The sequence below is a fragment of the Salvia miltiorrhiza genome, chromosome 5 (assembly GCF_028751815.1).
Source record: "Salvia miltiorrhiza cultivar Shanhuang (shh) chromosome 5, IMPLAD_Smil_shh, whole genome shotgun sequence".
In the NCBI taxonomy this organism is placed as follows: domain Eukaryota; kingdom Viridiplantae; phylum Streptophyta; class Magnoliopsida; order Lamiales; family Lamiaceae; genus Salvia; species Salvia miltiorrhiza.
Window position 1 is genome coordinate 39,726,202 of NC_080391.1, and position 19,612 is coordinate 39,745,813.

The 19,612-nt window shown below is 39.8% G+C and overlaps 2 protein-coding genes across 2 annotated transcripts; one reads left to right on the top strand and one right to left on the bottom strand.

Annotated features, from left to right (window-relative positions):
* Window positions 1-633: 633 nt before the first annotated feature.
* LOC131024385 (chloroplastic lipocalin-like) lies at window positions 634-4,799 on the top strand. The gene is made up of 5 exons (XM_057953887.1): window positions 634-955; window positions 2,439-2,562; window positions 3,053-3,283; window positions 3,588-3,878; window positions 4,399-4,799. The coding sequence occupies exons 1-5, from the start codon at window positions 873-875 to the stop codon at window positions 4,678-4,680; spliced, it is 1,011 nt and encodes a 336-aa protein (XP_057809870.1). The 5' UTR covers window positions 634-872; the 3' UTR covers window positions 4,681-4,799.
* LOC131024386 (protein LHCP TRANSLOCATION DEFECT-like) lies at window positions 4,723-5,607 on the bottom strand. The gene is made up of 2 exons (XM_057953888.1): window positions 5,162-5,607; window positions 4,723-5,096 (listed from the first exon to the last, which is right to left on the bottom strand). The coding sequence occupies exons 1-2, from the start codon at window positions 5,429-5,431 to the stop codon at window positions 4,839-4,841; spliced, it is 528 nt and encodes a 175-aa protein (XP_057809871.1). The 5' UTR covers window positions 5,432-5,607; the 3' UTR covers window positions 4,723-4,838.
* Window positions 5,608-19,612: the final 14,005 nt, after the last annotated feature.

Consider the following 19,612-nt stretch of genomic DNA (forward strand, 5'->3'; position numbering starts at 1 on the left):
AGTAATATTCAAGTTCTAAGGCATATTAACAAGTCATACAATACAATACTCATTCATCTCGCACTGAGTAAGGAAAAGTTTGACACATGTGCAATCTTGCTCTAGTTCTAAGAGCATCCGTAGTGGGCGCCTTGATAGGGGGTCTCGAGTCATGACCCCTATTGGGCCGCCCACTGCAGCGAGGAGCGACACGAGGTTGGCCTGATACGTTGGGACAGACACGATGGGCAAAAATCCAGGCGCGTGTATAACACGCGCCTATTAAAAAAAATCAAATTCAAAATTAAAGGAAATTTGCCATTTGACCATTGCTTTTTTCTGTTTGATTCTTGGTCATTCGACCGCTTGAGTTTTAATTTTTTTTAATGTTACCTTTAGGATTTTTTAAATTTATGAAGTTTAATTTGAAGTAAATTGTGTTATTTAAATTTCTGCAATTAAAATTAAATGAAAAATACAATAATCAAAACTAAAAAGATCAGACCAGCTATCAGGTCATCCCACTGCAGTCTCACTGACCCAATGTAGCCCCCCTCTATCAGGTCAGCTATCAGGTCATCCCACTGTTCATGCTCTAAGAGCACGACTTATATTGATGGATGTTATATTGATGGATGTTGCATTTCCTATTCAAGTTCTACGACTTTGGTAGCCGGAAAATACTACAAACTGCTTAACCATCTTTTTTTTTTTGTGAAGAAGAAGCGACGGAATTTGAACCGTAAAGCTCGTTATTTACAAATTAACAGTTTAGATGTCATGTCATCTATGCACAAGCCCCATATGAAAATGACACCATAAAGTTTAATTTCTTCTAGTTAATACTCTCAATTCCAAATCTGGGCTCGGAGAAGCAAGAATTCCTCCTGAAAATGGTGTACCAATGTAGCAGTCTTGTAGCAGCTCAATCGCCACCTCTAATACATCAATCCCCTTATTATCCTCGCCTGCCCAGGTTTAATTCTCACCTCTCCTTTTTTATATCTACTTTATTTTATTTACTTTTATTTTCAATAAGCAATTGCGTTTGGAAATTTCACTTCCATATTCAACTTCCAGAATGAATGTGGATGTTTTCTCAAACAATTTAAGTTGATCTTCAGATAATGCTGAATTTTATTCCTGGCCCTTTTGATTGATTAGAAATACCCAGAACTAATCTATCATGTCTATAAGTAAATAAACGCGAAAAGTGTTTCCAAATTCTGTCTTTTCGATCAAACTAAAATTTGTGAGTGCCATTGATTATCTTGAAGAACAATCTTCAGCTGCGCCTTATGCTTGGCGAAGAGAGGCTTCACCTTGAACAACGTCTGAATTTGAATTTGAATTTAAGGGTTGAACACATGCGAGAGTTACGATTGAAACACCTTCTTTAATCACATGTTTAGCAGAATTTCATGCTGTGTGATTCTGAGCCTTCTCATCAACCTATTTATAGTTGTGAAATTACACAATTAGGAAATTAAGGTAACACAATCTTGTAGGCACCCCATTGGTAACTAAAATTTATGAACTATACCTAGATTAATTTATTATTTAATCAGAAATTATCTTTAGTAAGTTTCTAAAATATAAATAAAAAAATTAAAATTTGAATTATATTTCTATTGGCATAACTAGGTCCAACTGCAATAGCTTATTTTTTATTGCATTTTTTTTTTCACCTTTTTAAACCCAACTTTAATTCATAGAACAAGAACAAGAACAAGAACAAGAAGGAAAGGAGGGAAGGCCAACCACAAAAATCGGTGGCTCATGCTCATCCCACACATGAGAGAGCTAGGGAAATTCCTAGTAACCCTAGATAAATTGTGTTCTACAATGTTAGTATCATGTCTAACATGATTTACTTTGACAACATTTAACGAATTGAGCAACTTCTTGCACCTCAATACTATTACTTCAAACTCGGAATTATTTGTGGCCTTAGAAGCAATGGCATTTGACAAAACCTTGCAGCCCAATTCCTTAATCCAAGATAAAGCTTGGTATAATCCCATGGGCCATGGCCTCACCTCCTTCGACCTTCAAACACCCCATGATGCAATGGACACGAGCACAAACAAAATAACCATATGCACCACGCGCAATGATGCCAAGACCTGTTTGGCATACAATAGTGCAACTGCAAGCAGCAATATGAGTGATTGTCACTGATCACTATACTTGTAGACTGTTTATATGTTCCAATTGTGCTACAACTGTTGGAGGTCAAACTGGTGGCAAGTTACCTCGAATTCCTATAAAAGAATCAATATGAGAGGATTAAAATTTTCTACCATCCTAATGTACATAGAAATAAGTTGATGTTATGCGACTTTCACTTAATTTCGTATTTTCTTCTTGACAACATTGGCTTCAGTATTGTATAAGTATCACTGCATAACATGGATACCATGTCATGAAGTGCTAAACCCTCTCTTTATTTGGAATAGGAGAATTCCAAACAGAGACATGCCAGACTGCCATATTGAGAAACCTACATCTGTTAAATTTGGAATTCAGCAAGCCATATCAGGTCTTGCAGCATCAATTGTACTATTATCTCAGACAGATGTGGTTAGTGCTCTATTTTTCTATCAGTCGCGCCATGTCTATACTTCGAGATAAGGGAAAGTTGTGTCCTTTTATTTGGTTGGCAATTATCTCCCTCACAAAGACCTGCTTTTATACATGATAATAGTGTGATTAAGGAAGGAAATAGTCAACCCTATTCCTCATATTTTAGGCTGAACTTTTTTGATTTCGCCTATCATGCTTTCTGAAAGCTTCTAGATTACAAGAGAGAAAAGGTAGTAATCTTCTCTTTAAGTCTACTGCTTTCTCGCCGAATTTATGTTCTGCGCTCTAAGATACATCTGGTTTTCTTGATATGTACTAACTTTCTATTTTCAAGGAAAAAAATCATCTACATTACATTTTGATTTTGAGACAAATGATAGATCTCTGTCATGTATTCCAATTAAGAGAAAAACATATCATCTGAGCTCTATCTACTTCCACAAATAATTATTTTTTTTTTTTTTTTTTGTGTGTGTGTGTTTGACAGGCGACAGCAACAAATCTTTCTCAAAGCAATATATCCCAGCTAGCAAGTGCTGCAGACAACAAGCTGGTTCTTCCTTCAGAGGCTGATGAGGGAAAGGGAATGCTGATGTCGATGAGAGGAATGTCTGTAAAAAATTTTGATCCGACCAGATATGCTGGGAGATGGTTTGAAGTAGCTTCCCTTAAGCGTGGATTTGCTGGGCAAGGTCAAGAAGATTGCCACTGTACTCAGGTTAAACGAAAAATTTGGAAACCATTATTTAAGGGAAATTCTTGCCTATGGGCAATCTACTCCATGATGTTATCATGCCATATTTGGTGATGAAGATAAAATGTGAACATGAGTAGCTTACATGGATTCAGGGCTCAGGAGATCATTGAAAATAAATGAAGAATCATGTTTTAAGTTACCCAAGACAAGTGTGGGACGAAAAAGATGGAACTTTGTGTCTATTATCATCTTTTGCAGTTATGCTCTTTAAGTTATATTGCTGTCCTGATTTCTGACTGAATTATTTCATTCTACTTAATTTCAGGGCGTTTATACATATGACATGGATGCACCTGCTATTCAGGTTGATACATTTTGTGTTCACGGAGGACCTGATGGTTATATTACAGGTATAAGGGGGAAGGTTCAATGCCTTTCTGAAGAAGATAAGGATAAGACCGAGACGGACCTTGAAAGGACGGAGATGATCAAAGAGAAGTGTTACCTTCGTTTCCCTACTTTGCCGTTCATTCCCAAGGAACCCTACGATGTACTATCCACGGATTATGACAACTATGCCCTTGTGTCTGGAGCTAAGGACAAAAGTTTTATACAGGCAAGTTCGCACATGTTTTATGTCATTACAAGTTTTTCAGTCTCCTTTTGTTAATAATGTTTATTTTGTTTTCATATGCCCTCCGTATTAGGCATCTTTTCATCTTGATGATGCAATAGCTTGAAGCCTCTGCATCTTGACTACACTTTTCTGTTTTGTAATCTATATTCTTAGTTTCAATTTACTAGTTCTTTCTCTTGGCAGTAGCGTACAGAGAATGAAAGGGAAATATCGTCATCTTTACTTGTTGATATTCATTTTTGGCTTCTGCTGTATGCATTTTCTTAGGCTCCTCAAGTCATATAGTATGTTTTAGAAGAAGCTGTGGCACTTGTTACTAAATAATGATCTTGAATGTGAAACCAAGGTTTGTAAATGGTTAGAGTGAATTGGGTGACATCATTTGAAGATTGTGAATCATGTTCCCTCATGTGCTCAACTGTGTTTGATAGAAGTAAAACGTAGATCTGTGGTGGGTTGTAGTGGTGATGCTAGAGTGATTTGTTGTTTTATGTTTCAGATATACTCGAGGACGCCTAACCCGGGAGCAGAATTCATAGACAAGTACAAATCTTCATTGGCGGAATTCGGGTATGATCCTAGCAAAATCAAGGACACTCCACAAGACTGCGAGTACATGTCGAATAGCCAGCTTGCAGCGATGATGTCCATGTCCGGTATGCAGCGAGCTCTCACCAACCAGTTCCCTGATCTTCAACTAGACGGCCCTCTTGCTCTTGATCCATTCACCAGTGTTATCGACACTCTCAAGAAGCTCGTCCAGCTTTATTTCAAGCAATGATACTATTCTCATGTAAATCTATCTGTGTGTGAATGACAACACTTGACCCACAGCACTCAATTTTCAGTTCATCAAGAAGAGGCAGTAATACAGTACAGCTCAATGTTAACAAGGAACAAGAAGAGGCATTGTTGATAGAATAATATGAAGCAAACATATTAAGCTTTCTGAACAGAAAAACCAAGAATGAAATCCCTGACATCGTCGGAGGCGGCCCTATCCAAAGCGGTGCGGCCATCAGCATCCTTGACGGTGTAGTCAGCTCCGGCTCTCATGAGCTCCTCGATTTTGGGGATGTCGGCTTCGGAGGCGGCCATGAGCAGCAAGATGTCGACGGGGTGGATGTTCTGCTGCAGAAGAGCCTCCATCTTATCGTAAGAGCCCTCCACGGCCAGCATCCCCATGTAATTGAAGTACTGCATAATTAATGAAATACTATCAGAATACAAGACAAGAGAGGGCGAGGGAGAGGGAGAGGGACCTGTTCGACGTCGTCGCGGTCGAAATCGTCGCGACCCTGGCTGCCGTAGATGCCAGCGCCTTCGGCGTCAACGCCATTCTTGCCGAACCTAAACCAGCAAATGCTTCTGGAACCACAGCTGGGACCCAATCTGCTGCTGCTTCTGCTGCACCATCCAATGCTTCTCGCAGAACCACCCACGAACTCACGCCGAGTAATCGCAACTGAAGTAGAACATGACTTATTCAGGGAGAATTTTGGTTGGAGAGTACAAGGAAATACGGATGCCATTTACGCTCTTGATTTCCAGATTTTTCACTTACTCATATCCTCCAAACCTTATCGGTTATCAATATTATCACAAATCAAATCTTACCATAAAGTATGTATAAGTTTCTAAGAAATTAAAAGCAACAAATCAGAGTGGTGGCCCCATACCCCATAGGTGATAATTAGAAACAAAAGCTTCTATGCCGTAAATTTTTATTTTTTTTTCCTTCTCCTCTTTTGATTTTCCGATTTTTTTTCTTTTCCTTTTTTTATTTTCCGACGGTTTATTGGATTTTATTTCCTGTTATTTATTTAGGGGTGTATTTAATTCATAGTTTAAAAGATTTTTTTGTATTTGAAAAGTTCATAGGTATTTAATTTAGATTTTAAAAAATTCTTAAAAATCTGTTGGTATTCAATTATGACTCTTAAATATACATTGAAATCTGGAGATATTGAAAATTTGTAGAATTTTAATGTCATTGACTTTATAGGATTTTTAATGGTGTTAATATATAAGAGTAGCCACTTTTATATAGTAAAAATAAATTTTACCCACTCAAATAAAAACATAAAAAAATACCCACTTTTTGTGTTAAAGGACTAAATTACCCTTCTATATAAATGGGCAAACCCTAATTTTCTTTCATTCTCTCATTTCTCTCTCTCTCTACCCGCTCTCTCCTCTCCTCTCTCTCTCTCTCTCTCTCTCTCTCTCTCTCTTCTCTCTCTTTCTCTCGATCTTTCTCTTCCAAGCGGCGCCGCCGCATGCTCCACGCCGCCGCCTCAGCACAGCCTCCGCCAACTCCGTCCTTCACCACGCCGCCGCCTCAGCACCGATTTCTCTCTCTCTCTCTCGATCTCTCTCGATTTCTGCATCCGATCGCGCCTCAGTGCCGCCTCACCGCGCCTCCCCGTCCTTCACCACGCCGCCGCCCTGGATCTGCATCACCACTAGATCTGCAGCGCCCACGCAGTCTTGAGAAGCACCAGAGACTTCGCCTTCTGCCGCGCCGTCGTCTACTTCCTCCCGGCGCCGACCGCTACGAGCCGGAGATGGCGTACAACGACCGCGCGAAGTCCGCGAAGGTCGGCGTGAAGGGAGCCTGGCCTAATTTAGTTTCTTGATTTAGTTTTTGATTTAGTTTCCTGATTTGGGGAAATCGTGCCCTAATTTGAGATGAACTTGGGACTTTTTAAAATTTTTCTTATTTTGGGGATTTTCGATGTTTACAAGCGATGTATTTCGTTTCAAGAAAGGAAATGTAATAAATTTTCTGCATAAGCTTTGCTTTGATTGAATACTAAGTATATTGGATCACAGATTGAAGAAATTGATGAAAATCGCGCAATTTTGTACAAATGTTCTTGAATTCACAACCAAGTTTATGAATTCACAACTGAATTATCGGCATTGGTTGTGAATTCACAATTGAAATAGTGTTGATTGTGAATTGAAGTTTTATTGGTTGTGAATTCACAACTTGAAAAAATGTTGGTTGTGAATTCACAACTTGAAATAGTGTGGGTTGTGAATTCACGCGAATTCACAACTAACACTATTTATAGTTGAATTCACAACCAATACTTGTTATTCAGTTGTGAATTCACTGGTTGTGAATTTGTGGGTATTTGTAAAAAATTTATATGCAAGGGTAAAATGGTAAATGTGGGTATTTTTTTTAAGTTTTTATATTAGTGGGTAAAATTTATTTTTACTATATAAAAGTGGCTATTTTCAAAATCCACTCTTTTTAATGCCCTAATATAAAAAAAAAACCTCTCTAGAAATCTCATCTCTCCGTAAAAGATTTTGACATATTCTATCTCTCTCCACCCGAAGATGAAACATCAATAAAAAAAAAAAGACGAACTGATTTGGACAATGGTGAGAAGACACATCTAGGGATGTCAATCGGGTCAACCCACTCGGTTTCGGGCCAACCCATTTGGTTTAGGGTTATTTTCAGTTCAGGCTAGTCGGTTTTTTATTTTTCGGGCTAAAATTTTTCAACCCTAACCCTAACCCACTCGGTTTCGGGCTAGCTCGTTTGGGGCTGCAAGTTTACGATTTTTTTATATGTTTAATTTTTGGGGTAATTGCCTGTAAATTCCTAACGTTTACACGGAATTGGTTTTTGCACCTTTTTTTATTTTTCTACTTTTAAATACCTAACCTTTCGTTTTTGTCTCGAATTTGTCCGATCACCGATTTTTTCTAACGCCAGCGCCGAAAATGCCACTGTGGCTGCCGGAATAGATGAGATGGCAACCGGAATTGACACCTAAACCTAATTTTTACATGTGGCAAAAAAAAAATTTTAAAAAAGAAAATTTCCAACTCATCATCTTCCCCAACCTTATTCACCTCTTCCCCCTTTCCCCCCACCCACCGGCGTCGCCCGCCGCCACCATACGCCAGCGCCGGCCACCCCTCCCCAATTCCCAGACCCATCGGCCCTCTCCCATCCCCAGATCTCGTCGGTCTCCCACTCTCCAGACCGCAACGACAGACGGCAGCGCACAAAGGGCACGAATTTGCAGCGGACAAAGGGCAACAATTTGTGCCCTAGATCCGCAATTCTCCACCAATTCGCGCCGCCCCCTGCTGCGCCACCACCACCATCGCCACCACCAATTCCCCCACGCTTCGCCGCTTCAATTCGGAGAAATTGGAACTGGTGAGATGTGAAGGGAGAGAGGGAAAGTCAGGTGAGAGGGGGAGGGGGCGGCGGAGGTCGGCGGGATCTGGGGATGGGGGAGGCGAAGGTCGTTGCGGTCTGGGGAGTGGGAGACCGACGAGATCTGGCGAGGGGGAGGCCGGAAGTCCACCACGAAGTGGAGGCTGGTCTGCTGCTCCGCCGCTTGGTCGCGCGCCTTGCTCGTGCACTACCACGAAGTGGAGGCTGGTCTGCTGCTCCGGAGGACAGCGACGACGATCGACTTCCTCTGCTGCTCCAGGCGGTGGAACGTTGGTGGTGGTAGCGGTGGGTGGCGGCGCCGGCGGTGGTGGAGGTGGCAGGGGGCGGCGCCAGGGGGGGGAGGGAGAGAGGACGATGGGGGGGGTGATTTTCCTTTTCTTTTCTTTTTTATTTTTATTTTGTTTTCCACATGTATTTTTTATTTCAATTTTTTTCATATTTTTTTGCCACATGTCACAAATGAGCCAAGTGGAGAATTCCGGCTGCTACAGTGTGAATTCCGGCTGCTACAGTGGCATTTCCGACGCCGGTGTAAGAAAAAACCGGTGATCGGATAAATTTCAGACAAAAACTAAAGGTTAGGTATTTAAAAGAAGAAAAATAAAAAAAGGTGCAAAAACCAATTCCGAGTAAACGTTAGGAATTTACAGGCAATTACCCCTTAATTTTTTATTATAGATAATCATACTATTGTAATAAAAATATGTCGTGTTTTTTAAATCAAGACATTTCGCCTTGTTTTAGATACAAAAATTAGTGTTAGTTTCACTTAAATTTACATAATATCTAACTTTAACTTCGTTTCTAATAAAAATTGTATATAGATTTAACATAAATGACTATCTTTCTATGACTTTTATATCATAGATGTTTGTTATTAACCATTGAAAAAAAACAAAATATATTCTACATGCATCAAAATGTTATTATGGAATTAAAACCACTCTGGCCAATCCACTCGGTTTTCGGGCCAACCCTATCAAGCTTGGGCAATTTTCGGTTCGGGCCATTCTGGCTAAATTTTTTTCGGGCTAAAAATTTTCAGCCCTAACCCTCTTTTTTTTATCAGTCTATTCGGGTCGATCCGTCGATTTCGGGCCTTTTTGACATCCCTAGACACATCAGGTATGTCAAAATTCTCAACTATTTCATACTTGCGGTTTATGTTTCATTGTTTTTAAACTATTTGTTTTATCTTTTACTTTGAATTTCAATGAACGATTGATTTATGAAATTTCAAGTGATTCACTACATATTTTATCATCATCTCATATTTGATGGGAGTTCGATTTCCACGCACTCTTCTCATTTCAAATTACACAATCTTTTTGCTAATTATAATTTAAAAGTTTGAAACTTTTTATAGTTACATCTAAGATTTTATTGAGCAAGTCAAACTAACAATTTGATGTTATTCCCCGTGAGGGTGTGACTGAGAAGATCTCAAAGCAGGAGGACTTAATAGCAATTTCAGAGAGGGGCTAAACTGCAAAAGTAACAAATTTCATAAAATCTGTTATTCACTGTTGTAGCTGCGGGTGGTGCACCTTTGCACTGATTTCCTGATCTGATTTCAACGGCTATGATTAGTTTTCTTTCTCTTGTATATTAACTGTATGTTGGAGTTTAGTTGTGAGTGATTATTCATTGTTGCAACACCAGATAACACGAGAGAGAGATAAGATTTGGAGAGGTGTTTGAGATAGAGCTAGACTTGCTTCTATGATTTCTGCTTCAAATTTCCTTGTTGTGTTTGTATCTGTAATCTTCTTGATTAGTGAAATAAACTCTTGTTGACCCTCCGTGGTAGTAGGATCATAGATCTGAACTACGTAATTGTTTGAGTCTTTGATTTTATTTTCAGTTTTAGCTTTTGGTGTTGATTGCTTGAATTTGCAATATGTTCTTAAGTTGGATCCACAACTCTGTTGCTGCGTTGCTCTTTTAGGAGCTAAAATCTTACAATTGGCGTCGTCCAGTGGGAATCGCATTCGCGAATTTCAAGCAATGTCGCAGATTTCATCGTTCAATCGAAGAAGATGACTACCACTAAGTTTGAAACTGAGAAGTTCACAGAGCTTAATGACTTTGGATAATGGCGAATAAAAATGAAAGCCATTTTGACTCAACAAGGTCTGATCGGTGCTTTGAAGAGTGGCAAACCGGTGAAGGAAGAAGACAAAACGAAAAGGGATGAGATAATGAAAAAGGCATATTGCGATCATTTTATGCCTTGGAGACAAAGTGCTCAGAGAAGTGTCTAAGTGTGAGAGTACGGCAGAAGTATGGCCGAAACTGGAGGAGTTGTACATGGCCGAATCTTTAGCCAATGACCTCTATATAAAGCAGTAAATGCCTACAAGATAACTGAAGAAAAGCCAATGTCAGATCAGCTAGAAGAGTTCAATAAACTTCTTGATGATTTGCAAACATTGATGTTGAAATAAATGATGAAGATAAAGAAATCGTTCTACTTAATGCTTTGTCTAAATCTTTTGAGAATCTGAAGGATACTATGTTGTTTTCCAGAGAGAAATCAATCTCTATGGAAGAGGTCCAAGCAACATTAAAATCCAGAGATCTTCAGAAAGCTCATGAGAAAGGAACATCTGATCCACTGGCAGAAAGTTTGAATGTGAAAGGAAAGACACAGAATCAGAAAATCAAATTCAAGAAGGGAAACTTTGAAAACAAGAAATCAGCTCAAACAAAAGGAAAAATTGAAGGAAATAAAGAAATAAGAAAATGTTTCCACTGTGACAAAGCAGGCCATATCAAGAAGAACTACTATGAGTGGAAGAAGCTGCAATCTAAGGAAGGCCAGAAGAAAGATTCAACAGAAGTTGCTGAAAGCTGTGATGATGCACAATTACTGAATGTAACTGATGTGAACATTGAAGAGCTAGGAATGGGTTCTTGATTCGGGCTATATTGATGTGAACATTGCTGAAAGCTGTGATGATGCACAATTACTGAATGTAATTGATGTGAAACCCATGACATGTGTAACCCCTACACCGGGAACTCCCGACGTTATGCCCAAACTGACGATTAGGCAGCCAACCCAAGAAGGCAGGCCAAGTGCTCAATAAAAAGCAGAGCTAAAAAAAGAGCAAGACACGGCGCATCACTGACCAAAACTCGTCGGCCAATAATCTCGACGCCGATAGGAGATGCGCGAGCAATCCCCAATCGCGGAGCTACCAAAGAGACTCGACCACTCTGGTCCCAGCTTCAAGCGCACCCGAAAGCTGTAAAAGTGCCAAAGTGACGCCTCAAAACCCCCTCCAAAACAAACCAACACACTGCCACCGGATTTAAACCTCCAAAAACGCCTAACAAAAACCCAAATATGCCTCAAACACAGCCAACGAAAGCGTGTCCGGCAAAGGCACAGCAAAGAAATCCAATGAGAGAAACACATAGATCTTGATTAGTGAACCATGTGAAGATGGCTATGCGTCGCCATATCCTGGCGAACGTGTCATATCCCAGTTTTTAATCACTGATTAAAGACTTAATAATTAGGGTTCGACATCCATTAATAATAAAACTGATTTGATTTATCTGATGTGATTTAATTGTTATATATGTGTTTTGATGTGCTAAATTCTTATTATTATTTGAATCCGTTTGAGATTTAAAGGATTATTGAGTAGTCAATAATTATTATTTCGGATTATAACTGACTTAGCAAAGTCATGTTAATTAATTTATATACGATAGAAATAGTATTTCTATTATTTACTTGAAGTCGTAATTAATTTTCGACTTATAAAACGAGTTATAAAATATGTAATTTATAGAGAGTTATAACGAAGCTTCGTTATATGGGAACCCGAAATTAGTATTACAAATACAGAATAAGGATTTTATTCATCACATTCATCTAGCACCTACACATACTTTTCATTTCCACATCCATCTTACTCTTAAATAAATTGATGGTGTTGGAAACACTCATCATATGCCAACCATTCCACTAAATAACACATACTTTTCATTTCCACATCCATCTTACTCTTAAATAAATTGATGGTGTTGGAAACACTCATCATATGCCAACCATTCCACTAAATAAAGAGATTCTCCAGATCAGCCCATTCCTTTTGCCAGCCATCTTCTACACCTTTAACATCTCAACATGCAACTTACTTTTATTTAACCAAAATCAGCAGCCAACATTCCTCCCATTCCTCCTTAGTTCTTCAATAGCCAAAGAAGAGATTGACTTCATTCAAAGCTCTTACAGTAAACCTCAAGAGGTAAAACTTGCTTTAATACTCCATTAATTTTCAGTTTCTAACATTCTGATTCAAGTCATACGTTCTTATGCTTGAATTATAATTCACAGATTCCAGCTAAACACCAAATACCAGCTACATCGAGGTTACTCCAAATTTCTCTTTATATTTTTTTTTTCTAGTTAATATCGATTCAAGCATCAAAGAACAGAAGAATACGCACGCACACATGTTAATATATTTTCTAAGCTATTACATTTACAAGGTTCGATTTTTGCTAAGAAAATGATAAATGAATGATGAAAGAACAGATTTCTAAACAAAACCCTAGCTTTGCTATGCTTGTGAATCTGGACTGAATTTGGGGGTTCTTGTACTCTGTCTTGTATGTGTGTCCGGGAACGGAGTAATGGGGGTGAGAGCAGGCGGCGGCTGCTCACGGCCGAAGGCGGCGCGGTGGCAAGCCACCGCCTTTTTCCTTTTTCTGTCTGAAACAACCGAGAGAGAGAGAGATTAGGTTAAAGAAAAAAAAGGGGGAAAGGAAGAAGAGAGGGAGGGGAGGACTTATCTTCTCCGGTGACGACGACGCGGCGGCATCGGCAGCGGCGACACGGCGGCGGGAGCAACGGGCTGTTCCTGACCGGCCGGAAAAGAGGGAAAGAAGGGAAATTTCAGATCTGGGTTTAAAAATAGAAAAGAGAGGAAAAGGGGGAAGATTTGGAACCTACCTTTCCGGCGAGGCAAGGCTCGGCCTCCACCACGATTCCAGCCAGACGGACGACGGAGGAGGTAGCCCCAATGACCGTGAGTCCGAGAGAAAGGGAGATGGCCGAGGGAGGAAGGGAGAAGAGGAGTGAGCAGAGGGAGGCGCCGGCAACGGCGGCTTTGCTGCTGCTGTCCGGCCAACGATGGAGAGTGAGATGGAGAGAAGGGCGGCGGCCATGGCTGTCCTGTGGTCGCTGGAGCAGCTCACGGCGGAGCTCGCGAGGAAAACAGTGAGAGAGAGACGATCGAGTGAGATAGAGTTGAGGGAAGAGGGCGAGAAGTGAGAGGGAGAGAGGGAGGTAGAGCCGCCGGCCTCCGGCGACGGCGCGACCGTCCGGTGGCGGCGGCAGGCAGGAAGCCGAGAGGGAGAGAGAGGCGTAAGAGTGAGAGAGCAGCTGTGAGTGTTTTATGTGTTGTGTGAGTTTATGTATATGTGTGTATAGGTGTTAGGGTTAGGATTTAATTGGGCTCTTTATTAATTTTGTTTGGGCCGATTTATTTATTTAGCTTGGGCCGAAAATTTTAAATAAAATGGGCCGATTTTATTTTATGTTGCTGGGCCTTCCTGCTTTGTAAAAAAAAAAAAGAATGGGCCGATTTTTATTTAATAAAATGTAATGGACCCATTTTAATTAAGTTTTGAACTGTAAATTGATTAATAAAGCCTACGAATTTTTGGCCTTATTTAGTTTAAAATGTTTGAATTTTCACTAAATTAATTTAGTGAATTTAAATATCTTGATTTAATTTTTAATATTTAAGGTTGGGACTATTTATTTTAAATGAGGTCCGTTCTTTTATTTAATTTATTGAAGGACTAAAAAAAAAAATAATTTGGGATTAAACCCTTATTTTTATAATATTTCAAGGCTTTTTGAGTATGGATTTTTAAATGGTTAAAATGTTTTATTTCATCTCAATGGATTTTTAAAATGTTTTATTATTTATAAATGAATAATGGAATTTCTTATTTATTTACATGATAAAAAAATGTGGAATTGTGTTATAGAATGATTAAGTATATGATTTACTTTATCAAATGAGCTTGGGATTTAATTGAGATATTAAATTACTAAGCATGTGTTTTTTTAAATGATTTATTTATTTAAGTGATGAAAATGTGCAAAGTATGAGAAAGCATGATTTATAATGATTAAATTTTCAGGGTAATAATATATAGCTTGTTCTTAATTGATGGAGTACTTGACTAAATGACGGGTGTAGAAGGAAGTTATGGATTATGTACATGTTGATGTTCGAACCTATATGATAGTTACATGATAAGTGATTACATTTTATTGATTGAATGAAACGAGATTAATATGGATGCTGCTAGAACCCTAAAACTTTAAAAGATACCCTAGGCACGTAGAATTAGACTTTGTCTTATGACAATTTCTTCACGAACTTATCGACTCTTCATCAATGAAGGCCCGGGCAACAGAAAGTGAAGCAGAAGAAGAAACGACTCCACGCCAGCTTTAAGAACAATTGAGGTGGGCATTACTTTTACTATACGTATATAGAGATCCCCTGCGTGTCGTAGGCCTCTTATACGAATATATGCATGAGATGATTTTAACTGTTAATTTCAGTTTATTATTATGCCCAAATGATAAATGACTCTTATGAAATGAAAATGAAATGTTCATGAAATGAAATGAAATGTTTATGAAATGATTGACTGCCAAAAATGTTTATGTTTTTATATGTATCCTATCTGTGTTGGTTCGCCAACTTTAAAGGAAATCCAATTGGGATCCTATGCTAGACAAAGGTCGCTAGCTAGGGTTAACGTGTACACTCATGGAGACCGCGAGTCGCTTGCGACCGGTCTTGGCGTCCGTGGTAAGGAGGCCTCCTTCCCGGCGCGTGATAGAAAGGGCAGATATGGATCATATAGACTGAAAATGGGATGCATCCACCTTTATGAAAATGAACGAAATGTTTTAGTAAGCGCAGGTCATTTATGAAAACCCCTGTGTGTTACTGTTATGGCAGTTCAATTTATATATGTATGCATGTTGTATTTTCGGCTTATGTCACTGAGTATTTTTATACTCAGCCCTGCATGTATTTCTAAATGTGCAGGTTGAGCAGGCGATGGAATGGATCGGTGTTGAGCGGATTTCCCTTTTGATGTTTATGTAATGAAACCTTGAGTATGCATCTCCATATGCATAACTCACACGTTTTTCCGCTGCAAACACTCTGAATTTGTTATCGTATTGTGGAACTTATTACTCCTTCATTTTGTTTAACTTTCATTTGGGGTTTAGTCATTATGGCTGGCTCATTTGTTAATTACCCAAGTGGTTATATATATATATATATATATATATATATATATATATATATACCACTAGTTTGTTGTTATTAATGTTGGTTATTTAGTAAATCCCTTTTAAATTTCCATTTCTTATCGTTCACCCAAGTCATAACCCCGGTTAACCCGTCATTGGGATAGTGGGCTGTGACAGAACGGCAGCTTTAATATCATCGATCTCAAAAGTCCACCACTCCTCTTGCATGTTATTTGCCACATGGATGTCGGCAACTTTGTTTCCCTCTCGGTAAATGTGCGTGACATGAATGTGGAAATTATGTAACAGAGACAATAGTAGAACGTGTTTGAAGAAGGCGTACAATGTACATGGAGTCAGATTCAATCCAATGGTGATGCCATTGGCGTTCATGAGCAATTTGAATGGCAATATTGACGGCGAGGAGCTCTGCCTCAAACGTATAACCAAAGCCGCCTTTGATATGAAAGCATCCTCGAACCCAGTTGTGATTATCCCAAAAAATGCTGTCAGCAGCAATTTTACCCCGTGCCCCCAAGGTCGATCCATCAGTGTTGACTTTGATCCAGTGATTAGAGAGAGGCCACCAATAAACATTGATAAACTCGGGAGTAGGAGCCGCACATCAATAGTCTTGAGAACCAAGAGACCAGACCAAGTATTATTCATGGACCCAAGCTTAGAAAAATTCCGCTCAATCTCAAGAAACGAAACCTTAAGCATATGTAAAATTTGCTTATGTTCAAAATTCCCATCCTAAAAAATACTCTGATTACGTTGCATCCAAATAAGCCAAATCAGATTGATGACTCCAGCCTTCAAAAAATAGGTGACCTTCGAACTAAAAGAGCAATTCCATGCCGCAACCATCATACTAAAAATGTTTTGTGCATGAAGCTCATGGCTCTGATTGAACCAACCAAGAAACTCTCTCCATATCAGTTGCACCTTGCAACAAGTCCAGAAAATACGATTAATGGATTTTCCCTCAGCCAAACAGAAAGGACAATGATTAGGCATGACAAGACCCAGTTTGACGAGTCCATCGAAGGTAGGAAGGCGATCATGCAACAGCCTCCCAACCACAAGGGAACGGCGAGTCGAAATGTGATTTCCCAAATCCAAGAACCCCACCGCACTTTGGGAAAACGATGGCAATAATGAGCAAATGCGAGAGAGGCCGTGACCTTACCGTGAAGAGAAGGTTTCCAGAATATCACACACAACAACCGGGAACGCATCCACAAAATCCTTTGTGAAATGCCAAAGCCCATCAAAGAATTAGTTTGCAACAGAATGTGTGAGGAACTCATGCATGTAATGTGGGACCCCGCATCTGCGAGCAATCTAATAACCAATCCAATCGTCAGTCCAGAAGTTGGTGAAGTCACCTTTACCAATATAACAATACGAATCATTGACCAAAGGCCCAATCTCATCATGAATACCAAGCCACACGGAGAAAAGAGCCGTGATAGTCTTCACCTGACCAAAATTCTTCAACTAACGACCTCCCATGAGGTCCAAACCAAAATCATGTCCACAAATGACTTTCCATGCACACCTCATGAGGAAACATCTGTTCATGTAGGAAAAATAATGAATCCCAAGACCACCCTCCTCCTTGGGCATTTGCCTGCATCCCCAATCCAAATAAAATTACGGCATCTCATATCAAGCTCCTTAAGAAGTGAGCGAGACCAACGATAAATCATCATAGAATGAGTAAGGGAACTTTGAATGACCGATTTGACTAAGGAAATTCTGCCTGCCATAGACAGATGTCGACCCCGCCATCTAGCAAATTTGTGAATAATCATATCATGAATACTCCTAAAATAAGAGGCGCGGACATGCCCCACAAACAAAGGAACACCGAGATAAATGAACGAGAAAGTCCCCACCGAGAAGCCGACGTCGCGAGAAATAGCACGACACAACAAAGTGAGAACACAGTCCGAAAACTAAACATGAAACTTCTTAGGATTATGAATCTGTCCAAATATAAAGCCATAAAACTCAAGGATATGCTGAATAGTTTGAGCATTGCGAACCGTAGCCTTGTAAAACACCAAGATGTCGTCAACGTAAATAAGTTGAGTTGGGAAGGAGCGCGCTCTACTCATAACCACAGGCTTAAGATCCCCAGAAGTGATGCAATTCAGAAAAAGAGCATTGAGAACGTCTTCCGCAATCCCGAAAAGAGTATAAGACAGGGGATCTCCTTGTCTCACCCTACTAGAATAAGCAAAGTAACCGTGCAAATGACCATTATAGAGAATAGAAAGGCGAGCCGTGTTGGATTTGTATACTGAAAGCAAGAACCTATTATGCTTGTATACAATGATTCATATGTTCACTTTTTAATCTCCTATCTGATTGTGTTCATGATTGCATATGTATGTTCCTTATCTCTATATAAGTAGATTATATGGTGTGTTGTAGATCACAGAAGACCATATAATTGGAATAACCTTAAGAGATATAAAACGATCACAGCCGAGATGACTTTAGGACGAGTAATTGGTTTAGGCTGCAGTATAGATGGAAGGAGTTTGTCTTGACTACTTGTCTATACTGGTACTTCATAACGTATTGATATGATCACAGTGAGATGTATTCTTCTATCTGACATAAGTGAAGAATCAAGATCTCGATGACTTAATAGAATCTTAATACTAATAAGTCTTCAAATATATATGTTGATTCGTATATCACTTTGATTTACTATGAGTGAGAGTTATATAGTAACTTGAGTACTCTGTATCTTGGGTGATAGCGGTTAATATATGATATTTGATTATCTGTATTAGTACCTGTATCCGGTATAGGATAATGACATCCCCTTAAGGAGCTCAATAAGGTTTATTGCGTTAAACCCTGCAGGTTGATTAAGTTCAGACGCAATAATAAAGTTTGAGTGGTACTGCTTAAGGATTACAAAGATATTAATTAATTTAAGCTGTCAGAGCTCTAATTAATTAATTGATGTCAGATATTTTAAATACGGAGATTTAATAAGTCTAAATACAAGCCCCGACTCATCACCGGCAATAAAGGGGTAAGTCAGTATTGATTCTCTAGTGGAATGAATTAATACTTATGAATTAATTATGATCTAGGCTGATCATAGAAATTAATTCATTGGAGGCCCATCTTTATTCCTTGTATCTGGTCCCTGGACTGGCCCAAAGTCTCCTTGCCTTAGCTGGAGAATTCGCCCAGCACAGAATTGGCGCCCCAGCGCTGTATTTTGTATTTAAATACAGCTGTCTGCTCTCAGGAAAAACACACACAAAATTAGGGTTTTGAGAACAGCAGGAGCGGCGCTAGCGTGTAGAACTGAATTCTCTCTTGGGACTTTCATAGCTCGTTGTCCATCCAACGGTGAAAGCTCTGCGGGATACAGTTCAGAAGGTCAGAGCTGGAGTCGTTCAACTCGGTCATCGACAGCCTTTGCATACAGTTTTCAAGTAAGTAATTCTAACTCCTATGTGCAGCACTTAAATTCATAGGAGCATGTTAGGAATTAATCGTTGTATGGGAAATTAAGATATCCAAGAAACGATCTCGTTGGGGCTAATAATCCTTCAATTGGTATCAGAGCCTGGATTGCTTTTCTTGGCTCTGTCAGTTAATTTGCGTACGATTAATAATATGCGTTGTTTTTGTTTTGCTGCTACTGTTCTTCATGGTCTGTTGATTCGTGGGATATGTCGTTTTGACGTTGTAATCGTTTTTCCACCACGAGAAAATCCGTGGTTAGATTAGAATTTCAAGTTTTTTTTTGTTTTTTGGCTGTAATCTGTAATTATGGTAAAACGAGACGAGAACGACGACGATCAGATGAGGAACAGAGAACAGGTCGTAGGAGTGGAAAGGCGGAACAGGGCTGTGCTGTTGCACAAACCCTAGGTTTGCGAAGGGCAGCGCTTCGAAGCATAGCTGCGCTCAGCAGTGCTGCGGCGAATGGCTGCGCTCAGCGGCGCTTCGGGGCAGAGCAGAGCTTTGGGGCAGAGCAGCGCTCTAGGGTCAGAGCTGCGCTTCGGCGCAGAGCTGGACTCGACTGCGCTTCGGCGCAGGGCTGGGCTCAGCTATGCTCCAGAGGAGAGCTGTGCTGCGCTCCAAGGCAGAGCTGGACTCGGTTGCGCTTCGGCGCAAGGCTGGGCTCGGCTATGCTCCAGAGCA

Coding starts and splice junctions, on each gene's coding strand:
- LOC131024386 (XM_057953888.1), bottom strand. CDS start 5,431: ATGGCATCCGTATTTCCTTGTACTCTCCAACCAAAATTCTCCCTGAAT. Junction 5,097..5,161: donor ACCGCGACGACGTCGAACAG/GTCCCTCTCCCT, acceptor TTAATTATGCAG/TACTTCAATTACATGGGGAT.
- LOC131024385 (XM_057953887.1), top strand. CDS start 873: ATGGTGTACCAATGTAGCAGTCTTGTAGCAGCTCAATCGCCACCTCTA. Junction 956..2,438: donor TATTATCCTCGCCTGCCCAG/GTTTAATTCTCA, acceptor TATTTGGAATAG/GAGAATTCCAAACAGAGACA. Junction 2,563..3,052: donor TATTATCTCAGACAGATGTG/GTTAGTGCTCTA, acceptor TGTGTTTGACAG/GCGACAGCAACAAATCTTTC.